At 39.4% G+C, this 12,728-nt stretch overlaps 1 protein-coding gene across 1 annotated transcript; it reads right to left on the reverse strand.

Annotated features, from left to right (window-relative positions):
- Positions 1-5,235: 5,235 nt before the first annotated feature.
- Positions 5,236-12,350, reverse strand: LOC108675986 (neural cell adhesion molecule L1.1-like; the record flags this gene model as incomplete). Its single annotated transcript, XM_018164031.1, has 8 exons — positions 5,236-5,453; positions 5,700-5,883; positions 6,383-6,480; positions 7,616-7,691; positions 10,720-10,937; positions 11,172-11,358; positions 11,874-11,971; positions 12,275-12,350. Coding segments are annotated over 8 exons (1,155 nt in total), but the record flags the coding sequence as incomplete, so codon positions are not given.
- Positions 12,351-12,728: the final 378 nt, after the last annotated feature.

Raw genomic sequence — 12,728 nt, forward strand, 5'->3', positions numbered from 1 at the left:
GCAACGTTGTGGAGCAACATTGATTCAACGTTGCATTGTAACGTCAGTACGACGTTTCATGAAAGATGTTGCTTCAATTTTCAATCTAAACCTCCTTTCACCTCGATCTCAACATCGTAATAGGTAGTTGATTCAACGTTGATTCAACCGCTGAATGCCTGCTGGGCTCATATCGAGTTAAACTGCTGTCGAGTTGAAGTCATATCTAATTGAACAAATATCGAGTTAAACTACTGTCGAGTTGAACTCGTATCGAGTTAAACTCATATCGAGTTGAACACACATCAAGTTGAACACATATAAAGTTGCAAAAACATCAAGTTGAGCACAAAGCAAGTTTTGAGCACAATCAAGTATTTAGGATCCTTTTGCAAGAATCGATTGAGCGATGGGCGAATCTGCGTAATTAGCCTGGTCAGAATCTGGTATAAGAGCAAACCATGAATATCTTCCGCTCATGGAATGGCGTACACACGTACTTGTGTTAACTCATACGAGGGATCAAGATGAGAATTGACAACTAATTTTTTGAGCTTACGTGATATTTAGATACTAATTTCATTGCGTATACGACAATTTTTTTTAACCAAAAAGATGTAATTATTTTTTACTATCCCAGGTTTATAAACCAGAGGCTGCTTCGAGCATGGAAACATGATTATGGGGTGGAAGAGGAGAAACACACTTGATAAAGAGTACGTGACAGCAACAAATCAATGCCTGTAGCTCTATGAGGTAATTGCACATACTTATCATTACAAAAGTAACTGATATGCAAGCTGTTAATTAGAAGAACCAGCAACAGTTGAATGTCCGGTTTTGCTGTCATGGCCTACAAGTTTATGATTGGTTCAGATCAATATGATTCCTCGATTGCACTGCTTGATATTGTGATACCGGTGCATTACCTGCTAACAGGACAATGTTCCTTCGGTTATACAAGGAAGGTCTACAAATATGAATATTTTCATGTCAACATAATATTGTGCTTAGTGTATTGGCCGAAGTACCCTGGCACTTCATTACTTTGTGAATAAATTAAATCAAATTCCATTCATTGGTTCAAACGACATCGATAACAAAACCTTGTAAATTTTTACGATTCTCATTTTTATTTTTTTACTATATTCGCAGCACAAAATTTGTTGCAATACGTGTTTAATGGTTAAATTTTACCTTGATTTAAGGTAAAGCAGTGGGAGGGCGTAGCCACTGACGTTGCAGGGGGCAGTGCTCAATTGTTTCTCAATTGTTGATTAGGTGTCGAACGACACGCGCTGCTCATTTCAATCGTGCCATGAAAAGTGAAGTACGTGGCTTGAAATTAATTAACAGATTTAAAGGTTGAACATGTAAGTTCTGAACATTGTTAGAAACGCAATTTTTTTTATTACTGTGCAGTGTGCAAATCTTCATAAAGTAAGTTCGTTTTAAAACTTGACACTGGCTTGGCGGCATTCAACTGATGATTCAAGAACACACAGTTGAGCTTTCAAAATTTTGACAACAATAGAAATTTATTAACTTAAGGTTTATGTCGGCATGAACGTGTTCTATTAGCTGCTCGTATTCGTAATCATCAGCTTCTAAATTTTATGATTCATCGAGATAACTGGATCAAATTGTGGAACAGAAAATTTAGCATTGACATCAGTCGACTCAGTAGAAGCGTAGTTATGCGCACTGTGTAGTCTTCAGCACCAAACCGCTGCATGCGAATTTATGCGTTTAAACAAGGATGCCGAGTGTATTCGTTAGTAACTGCTTTGATTGTTTCCCGTGATTATATATTTTTTCCGTTTTAACATAAGTATTTGTTACCAGAGTGAAATAGAAGTGTCGTTATGAATTCGGTCATTTTCAAGAATTACAATTATTAAAAGATACATTTCTGATATTGCCTTTGAGCATGACAATGTTTGGAGGGCAACTGCACTTTCGACGGTAGTAATAGTTCTATTCTTCTTTATAGTCACTGTAGGCAAAATTTCATAGACCCGTGCAAACGGAACTTACTAGTGACGTATCTTGAAATGAAAAGTCGGTATCAAATTGTATCCTGGTTGTTATGCCCGCATGCGGGCGGAAATGAATGAAAGAGGGTCTCACCTCGAATTGTATTACCGCAAACCATTCATAATGACATTATTAGTCATTACATCCCTGGAAATACAGGAATTAGCTAACACATTTAAACGTACCATGTTGAAATGGCTTATACAAATCAAGTTCATGCATGCAGTAAAACTGACCCTTGTAGATCCATTAGGCTGTTGTTTGTGAAAGTTTTGGGAGAACATTGAGGACTGATAATTGCGGGAGGAATGTTTGGTACTGGTGAATATGTGGTAGAATGCTAGGTAATGGTGTATGTAAGAGAGTGCATGGTACTGGGGTTAGGTGAAAGAACGCTTGACACAGGGTTATGTAACAGAATATTTTGCACCAATGTATGGGGTGTATGTTTGTTTCCTGGATTAGAGAATATTGTTCGGTACCGCACGGCAAATGAGGTAGAATGTAGGGGTAGGATTGGGAAATGCAAAAGGCGATGTTTGTAGTGAAACGCCCCTTCCTTTCCTCCAGTATAAGGGAGAAGGTAGGGGAATTTTTTAGACACGTTTCAGATTCGGCCGCGTCCGTTCCGAAGGTATTATGTGCCAAATACGCGCGCCCTGCACTCGCCACACGGTTGTCAGGGAATATACTGAATTCTAATCAGGCGCTTATTTTGCTTGTACAGCCAGAACGTAAAACGGACATAAAAGCGCCAATTTACGTTCAAATCGAGCTTGAGGCGTCCGCAACTTAAATACAAATCACCACTAATTTTCGATAGGGATTAATATACGTTCTACCGTTAATGATATTTTTGCAATATATCATTTACTATTGGGCTCTCTGCATGTTGGAAACATAGGAGTCTTTATGAATTGTAAGTGTTGTCACATAAACTTCATAAACGAAATTTATTAAATGATTACGATGTTAAACGTCAACGATTTATGTTGAAAAATGGAATCACAAAGTAAAGTTATTACCGGCAGAATGAATATTATTATACACTTTATAACTGCATTTAAAACGTAATCAGTGCTGTATAATGAATGGATCAATCGTAATGATTATTTATGTATACAATAACTTGAAAACATTTTTCCCTAACATCCCCCATGGCATAAAAATATACAGTATTTTGGCCAACTAATTTATGTGTAATCTCCTAATTTGGTTAGCAGATAAAATATAATTACTTTCAATATCCAAGGTGAAGAAATAACAGATAGATTGCACTCACTTAGGGTCAATAAATGTAGATTAATTTTAGAGAAAATGATCATTAAAATAGAGAGTACAGAATGTAAAACAACTGTTCAAATTGATTAATCAACTGGAAAAATTGAAACGTATGATCATTGGCTTCAAATTGAAACTCATTTAGATCGTGAGCCTAATGACAGCAAGTAATCAGAAGCAAAATCAGTTTCCACTACAATCTCAAAGTAGTCTTTAGATCGAAGTATCGAAAGAGGATGGCAGTAATTATAATTATATAGGTATAGATGACAAAATATAAATAATAACAGACAGTGGTGAAAAGGCTTTTAGCAACCAGCCAATTTGTGGAATTTGCTGCTGAAGAAACTGTAGATATACTCGTATATTCCAAAGTACCAGTTCTGCAGGGGCTTTCTCGTTTTTTACCGTGATGATCTGGTGTACCAGTAGAAGTATGGGCTCCTGACAGCCAAAGAGCACCAGAAGAGAAAGCATGAGGTAGGATATCAGCAGCAGGTGCACGGGCAGCGGTACCCGGCAGCGGGGGGTACTGCTGCCCGTATTAATATTACAGTATTATTTACATTATTATTTTGCAGCAGTACGTTGCAAAATAATGATACTGAACATATACACACTAGCAGCAGTACAATTTTTTGTGTTATAGGAAATATCGGTATGACTAGCGCACGCCAGACGGTATGATTGTGTCAGATGAGCGGGAGCGGGTATGTTCCGAAATTCGTAATGTACTAGGGACGGGAACTCGCACTGCCTGTAACTATTAACCTACATTTTTTGACAACGACCAAGATATTTCTTTCTACTTTTGCCAGTGCACTAATTCTCTGCTTACACTCGAATTAAGTTAGCATCACCACGAAATGCGCAATGCCTTTCCCCAAGTAGTTTCCGTGACACCTGGGTTATACTCATCCCTAGAAATTTAATTTTAAGCAAGATGAGTGTGACAACAGGACCAATGTGGGTTGTTTATTTTCATATTGTGGCCCCAAATCTGAGACAATGTTGAAGAAATTCAAAGTTTTATTCGCCAGTTACTTTCCAAACCTGAATTTACGTGCGTTGTTTGTGAAAATTTCTGAATTCAGCTCGTTATTTATGAATACAAATTCTATCAATGTTCTCATGAGTTCGTTCCTAGTTCATCAAAACAGTTGTGCACATCTGAGTACGTCGGTATGATATCCTAAAATTTTTATAGTAGGCTGGCGGAGAATAAAGGGAGGACTTGTAGAACAGGAAATATACTTGTACAATACATTCATGACGAACGGTGCAACGTGCCAGTATCGATGGTGATTTTAAAGTTTTAAATTCCCAACCGGCGTTTTTAACCTGAATTTTAGAAACTCTGATATTTTCAAACAGAAACCTAGTTCAAATGACGCCCCAAGTTTCTATCTTCTTGAAGTAAAGGATTTTCTGGTTTATTGATGCTGCTTTGCTGGGAAACGTCCATGGATTGGGAGTACAACTATTCCGGTCAATCGGACATTAAGCATGCTGGTATGAGTAAGCATGCTGGTATTCGTAATTCCGTTGCAACTCATACCTGTGCAATACAGTTATATGAACATACTGGTAGAGGAAACATGAAGATCTTTCTCTTCTCGAGGTTTCACTATAAAGGCTGAAGCGGAACTACATGTGCGCAAGAACTCTTTCTCTTAGGCTATATCATTTTCAAAACCTCCCATAAATTGAACCGCTATACAACTTGGCTTTACTGATAGATCTACGTACGAAAACAAGCAGCGGCCAGAAACTGCCACAAAATCTCATTTTCTTGAGCCATGGCGGCGGAAATATGACGAGAAAACTGCCCTTATTGGTCTAGTATAATTTAGAATCCCATATTGAAATTGATTTATGGTATTGTTCATTTCCCCTCCCATTTTCCTGCCGCCTTATTCCTAGTATATAGTTCCTGACCTCAATATTGTAGGTGCGTTCAGGTTGCAGACCCGGGATTGTGTGGCAGAAGTGGGCTGCGCTGTCGCTGCACTTCGACGCTTGGACGTAGTGAGTGACTGTAGCCACCTTGACGCGGTAGCCCCTGATGGCGGCCATGGGAGGACAAGGTTTCCTCCACCGCAGGCTGATGGAAGTGGACTTCGTGGAAGAGGTCAACTCCTCCACAGGCCCAGGAGCTGCCGATAACCACGGAATGTTTGAATTAGAATAGGTGTCTTCTAATTCAAAATTTTGAGCACACTCTTACTATTTGCTTTACTTAAAAAACAATACTACCAGAGATAAGAAGGCAATATATTTAATAGATTTGCATGCAGTAAATGACATCTGCGTCGTTTTCATTTGTGACTGCGAGTGAAGAATTTAGAGTTAATGGATATGGAGTCTCAATTATAGCAGTAAAGAGAGGCAGTCTCGCTCACCTTCGTCTTGCAAAGTCTCAAACACTTCACACTTCTTATTTGCTCCTCCCTCGTTGTAGGCGTACACGCACACCTCGTACTCAGTGTACGCCTGCAGCTGCGTCAGTTGCAATGCAGCCGTGCTGGATTGGAAACGTTGAACATTTTCGACATCATTGGAGGAACAACCTGCTCTTCCCGTCATCTGAGGAAAACAGGCATAAAATAGTGAAACTTGCGGCATGAGGACGTTTCTGGAACCATATAAACAACCAGCAGCTCTATACCCCCACCCCCGCATTCGTACGTAACTTTTACAGCCACGTGTATACCTACAATATGTTTAGAACTAAGAAATGAGACTTGTCAATATTTTATTCATTTGGTAACATTCCATAGCGATATTATAGAGAAAGACCGCATAAAAGGCAATGCTTTTGCAGACAAGCGGCATGAATGTCACGATGATTTCCTACTAGAGAGTGTTCATTTATCCATATCTATGTTTTCATCGTCATGGTTTTTGGCTAATTGTCATCAAAAACATAGCTGGGTTAGTTGTTTTTAATTTAAGACAGCATTTATGAGTCACTCATGACGTGTCTTCAAACTCTGAGCCTACATTTGGTATTGGCGTCCATGTTTTCATTCGAGCCTTCAAATTATCGAAATCTTTTCAACAGAAATAATTGCCAGTTTCTCACCTCCAGAGTCATGTTGAAAAACTGTCCTCGCTGCGCCGTCCAAATCACGCTGGCGGAGGTCGTAGCAGGCGCCACGGTCAAATGAGGAACCGCAGGAGCTGTCGTGCAATAATGAGCAATGAATGCCTATTCCACCCAGTGGTAGTACGAGAAAAATTCACGAGAAGACAAAAGAGAAACGGGAATAATTCATGACTAGATATTTTATAGGCATTCGCTGGCAGTGGACGACAACGGGCACTGCATTGCTCGTCCTCCGTGTTGTGAGTGTTGTGAGTTACTGAACGCATGAGCCAAAATATCACGGCAAAATTTCAAAACAAAATTCACTGGGAGAAAATTGCCGTGTGACAGCAAATTCTGATTTATAGTAGAAAAAGATTTTCCTCGAAAAATGTCAATAAGGTATTAGGTCCGAAAATTGGTGTCCTAAGATTTACTCTTAATGGGACACTATGAAGCTCGTATGTTCCTGTGTCCGTATAAGTTTTAACCGGTCAAATGTTTTTTTCATTACTAGAAAAGTGGAGTACTATGTTGAATGTTTTTGCCAAGTGTATGCGATTAGGTATGTTTAATGAGAGATAGTTTTGGAACATTTTGATCTTTGAAAGTTCTTCGGAATAAACTTCCTAATTCGGTCTCACGAGTGTTGACCGGATTCAATTGGACCGCATATATGTTGGTATAAGGGGTCTCTATGTAGCGCGCGACACAGCCTGCCACACGCCACTGCATGTGATGGGTTCGATGCTCGTCTATTAAGAAAGCTTATTTCGGGCCTGGCGTGCTGGATACCGCCATATGTATATTGTGCAGCAAACTTAATTTTGATCATTTTATAGTCGTATTAGAGTGGATTTCATGGTACCACGTACTCCTTTTCTTTATTTTTATGAACTAATCTATTGAGCTTGTGAGCATCGTTTCGTTCACCTGCCGAGCCACGGTTCCTTCGTGCTTCAGGTTCAACCTTGACCTCGGGTTAGCGGTTTAACTGGCAGAACAATGTCAACAACCACAACACTGACAGCTTAAAATGCTTTGCCTCGTTACCCTGATACGAACACTTTAGCTGCCATTTATCAAACATGTCCTCACGAAACGTCCGATTAAGCTGTGTGTAAGATCTAATTTGAAGAATGGTTTTAAATTAAAATGAATAATGAAGGTTTAATAACGATTATTGCTTACTTAGAGATGGAGATTAGTAATTTTCAAGATTTCTCTCACCTGCTAGTCCCGTCGTGACATTTATTGCCTCAGGAGCAGAACATGCGCGGCCATCGTCCGTGGCGCAGTTCTGTACCTGCGGTACAGGGGACTTTTGTATAATCACAACTGAGCGGAATAATTAAGGTATAAAGGTAAGGTAATTAATTTGCAGGGATCAATCTACTTATTCGCATGAGTGATTTATCTCCAGTACAAGTCACGAATTAAATAGTCACATGGAACACATACTCTGTACAAAATTGCTGTGCAATTCAGAAACTTGTTACAGATTAAATCAAGATGTAAAAATTAGACGCCCAAGTTTAATGCACTCCAGTACCGTGACTACCGCATGTTCCAGAATGTTTTAGTCACTCTTTCTGCATTAGGCTAGGCCGCTGGCCAAACACCCGGCCAGCATATCTTCAGACGCCGCACTATGCAGACCTGACCACTCGGTCTTGCCTGCAGCTCATAGCACTTCAGCGCAGCAGTTTTGAACTGGGCCCACATTCACTTATGCATACACTAATACTCGCTTTTCGAGCCTCTCTTTGATTTCTCCGAGTTATCAGGGCACGGAGACGAGCGACAGTTAGCGAGCAGCACGTAGCGCACTCTGGCTTACGTAGCTTGGCGGTTGGCGTTTAAGGACCCGTGGATTCGTAAAGAGCAACGATCTTCGCACTGGCATCCTAAAGGTGAGATCATGGTACTACCTCAGGAGTGCACATGGTTTGCTTCCAAGAATTAAACTAAAACTCAAGTTGACGCAAATATGAGAAAGTGGTATGATATTTTGCCAAGTTTAGTTGGTAATTGCTATGATAGTTATCGCAAATCAATAAAAATTGTTACTGTTGAAGCTTCGTTGCAGCAGAAAAGTGAAACATTTTAAACGAATTTAATCCCTGAGACGAGAAACGTTGTAAGAAAACGTAAGAGAGTTAGAGATTTGAGATTGAGATAACATTAGACGGAAACCGGAAGTATGTTATCAAAGATACACGCCTAATTTCACACCCCAGTTTTTATTCTCTCTAAAATATTAGATAACGAACCAGTAATTTACAGATTGAATGATTAAATGGCGACGAAGTAAGAAGTAGCTTTTAGGGAGAATTATTTTCAAAATATTGCTGCAATGTTTATCAAATCGAAAAAATAAAAAAAAAATTAAAGAAAGAAAAATTGAAATTCAAGTAGAGGGAGTATGATGATCCATCATGGATTCTTGCAGTTGGACATACATCAAGTTGAACACATACTAAGTTAAACTCGCATTAATTTGAACGCACATCACGTTCATATTAAACTGCTACTAAAATAAGGTTAAATTTTTAAAATTATATCAAGTCAATTATTTGTTCAAACCCATATGATCAAGGAAAAGTTTCGTTGTCGGGATTACTTTCAAACGATAAATTTGGAGAATGCCAGCTTATAAACTTTCCGATGAAAATAAGATTGAATTGTATCGCCATAAACCTAATAAAATTCAATTACTAACTGCATATTTCAATCGATAGTGAGAATGAACAATAATTGTCAGCCCAACTCAAAAATTATTTGATAGGACTTTGGTACCAAGTTATAGAACTCAAAAACCACGTTATATCATTTTGAAGGTTCAGACAGAATAACGAAATGTATCTAGATCGAAACTTAAAATTTATTTTGATAATAATAATTATGCAGTAGTTTGTAAAATGATGATCGCTTATGCATTTAAAACAAATTTTGCTTTGCATACAGAGATTATGTGTTTTCACATCCTACTTTTTATATAAATGTCAATTTTGGAACAGTACCTTTTCGCTAAATTGATTACCGTCACACTTGGCGTATACTCAAATTATGAAATTTAAGCCGAAGAAATATTCTGAAAATGCTGACAACAGGACCGTAGATTATTGTTCATCTCCAAACTTTGGCTCCGCAACCGACACAATGTCAAAGGACTTCTTAGGTTTAGTCACTCAATACCTTCCAAATGTTATTCAACAAGTACGGTTCGTGTATAATTTAAAAATCGGCTTGTTCTTCAAGCATACAAATCCTATCCCTTTTCTCGTGCGATTTTCCCTAGTTTTTTAAGACATTTATTGATTAAGGTTGGGCGCATCAGCGTACGTCTGCATGATATCACGCAATTTCCATAATAGGCTGGCGGAGAATAAAGGGAGGGGTTATACTGTAGAACAGGAAACGTGATTGGACATCCCCCTCAATCAGCTGTATGATTCATAACGAGCAGTGCAACGTCCCGATATCCGATTGCGATTTTAGAGTTTCGGCATCCTCAACCGGTGTTTTTGACCAGTAAATTTTAGAATCCCTGCATACTGTCAAACAAATACCAAGTGTGAATGAAGCTTTAACTTTCTATCCTCATAAAATTGTAAATAGTTAGGTGTGCCTGTTTGTGTTTTTCATATGATTTTTTTCATTTGTAAATTTAGGCTTTTGATACCTGCAATGTGAATTTTAGTTTACTAGTTGATTGTACTTGTGTTCTACGAGTTAGAACTGACGGTAAAGCTGCTTTCCGAAAGGTCTTTTCATTAGAGAAAGGCTGAATTTCTTAACTAATCTTTCTCGCTTTAATATTCTTGAAATCTAGTCAGAGTGATTACATCGATTGCAATATGCCCTTTGTGAGCTTCAAGAAATGTGTTATGAAATTTACGAAATTTTTCATACGTTTTTGTTAATCAATATGGATGAGCACATCTGCTCTGAAAATTATTTTAAAAATTCGGATGCATTGGAAGCGCAACAAGTCCGGTCAATTGGGCACACAGATTGTGGCCAGTATGCTGGTGTGCGTAATTCCTATGCTACAAATACATGTAAATTTAGATGAATATCCTCGGAGAGCATGGATATCTTCCCCCTAATCAAGTTAATTACAAAAATAATCACCAGAAAAAACAGCCACAAAATCCCTGAGCAATTGAAATATAATGACGGAAACTGCCCTTATTGGTATTTGGTGATTTCGGATCAGATGTAAAAAAATTTCTGAACTTTTCATTGACCCTCCCATCTCCCCCTCGCAGCATCACAATGATGATGTACCGCCTTATTCCTAGTACGCAGTTCTCTACACTGAGCCTGACCTCAATGTTGTACGTGCGTTCAGGTTGTAGTTCCTTGATGGTGTGGCAGAAGTGGGCGGCGCTGTCGCTGCACTCCGACGCTTGGACGTAGGGAGTGACTGTATCCACCTTGACGCGGTAGCCCCTGATGGCGGCCATGGGAGGACAAGGTTTCCTCCACCGCAGGCTGATGGAAGTGGACGTGGCGGAAGAGGTCAATTTCTCCACAGGCCCAGGAGCTGATGATAAACACGGAATGTTCGAATTAAAAGAGGTGTCATGAAATTTTGAGCTTACTCTTGCTATTTGCTTTGTCGAAAAAATACTTCCAGAGATAAGAAGGTAATGTATTTAATATTTGTATGCAGTAAATAATTACTGCATCATTTTCATTTGTGACAGCTAGTGAGGAATTTAGAGGTAATGGATATGGACACTCAATCATAGCAGTAAAGAGAGGCAGTCTCGCTCACCTTTGTCAGGCAGAGTCTCAAACACTTCACATTTCTGGTTCTCTCCTCCCTCGTTGTATGCGTACACGCACACCTCGTACTCAGTGTACGCCTGCAGCAGCGGCAGTTGCAATGCAGCCGTGCTCAGATTGCGGAAATGTTGAACATTTTCGACATCATTGGAGGCACAACCTGCTCTTCCCGTCATCTGAGGAAAACAGGCATAAAATATTGAAACTTGCGGTATGAGGACGTTCCTGGAACCATGTAAACAACCGGCAGCGTTACACCTCACCCACGCATACGTACATAACCTAAGTGTATCCGTATAAGAAGTTTAGAACAAGCATCTCAGACTTGTCAACATTTAATTCATCTTGGAAACATTCCATGACGATATTCACGAGAAAGACCACAAAAAGGCAATGCTTTTGCAGACAAACGTTATGTCTGTCCCTATTTCTGACAGTGACTTTGGGGTGTTNGTTCATTTTTCCAGATTTATATTTAAATCGTCATGGTTTTTAGCAAATTATCATCAAAACATAGCTGACTTAGTTGTTTCTAATTTAAGGTAACATTGATCAGTCACTGAGGACGTGTCTTCAATCTCTAGGCGTCCATTCGGTATTGGTGTCCTTGTTCTTGATCGATGCTTTCATATTACATATTACCGACATCAGCTCAACTGAAATAACGGCAAGTTTCTCGGCCGGTTCTCACCCCCAGAGTCACGTTGAAAAACTGTCCCCGCAGAGCCGTCCAAGCCACGCCGGCGGAGGTCACAGCTGGCGTCACGTTCAAGTGAAGGACCGCAGGAGCTGTCGTGAAATGATGAGCAATGAATGCGAAGTCCATCCAGTGGAAGTACGAGAATAGAAAGGGGAATAATTCATGACTAGATATTTTATACATGGTGAAATTTCGTATATGTAAATATCATCTAATATAAATATTAACGCGTATTAGCTACCATTATCGAACCTTCCACACGAAACGCCCGATTAAGCGGCCTGTAAGAACAAATTTGAGGAATGGTTGTAAATAAAACTGAATAATTAAGGTTGAGTAACGAATACTGCTTATGTTGAGATGAAGATTAGGAATTTCACGATCTCGCTCACGTGCTAGTCTCGTCGTGACGCTTATCACCTCAGCAGCAGAACATGCGCTGTACAAGTCAGCGGCGCAGTTTTGTACCTGCGGGACAAGGGAAATTTGTATTACCACAACTGAGCGGAGTTGTTTGAGCATAAATATACGGTAAATTTTATGCATGAATAAATGCCCTGGCGAGCACTCATGGAAATCAAGTAAAAAGTAATTGATGTGATGATGTCGGGAGATTAGCAAAATACAAATAGTATAGAAAGTTCGCATACCAGCACACTTGCTCTAATCTGCCTGCCCAATTGACCAAACCAGTTGCACTCTCAATCTGCCACCGTTACCGTTTTACTGATGGCCGACAAACTTAATTGTAGAGATCACCAGCATACTTGTCCCGAATAGTTCAACTGATTTGGCAGTATGCTGATGGTAATCTCTTTAACACAGGCCTGCATTAACCTAAAGATG

Source organism: Hyalella azteca, unplaced genomic scaffold (assembly GCF_000764305.2).
Source record: "Hyalella azteca isolate HAZT.00-mixed unplaced genomic scaffold, Hazt_2.0.2 contig7271, whole genome shotgun sequence".
Taxonomy (NCBI): domain Eukaryota; kingdom Metazoa; phylum Arthropoda; class Malacostraca; order Amphipoda; family Hyalellidae; genus Hyalella; species Hyalella azteca.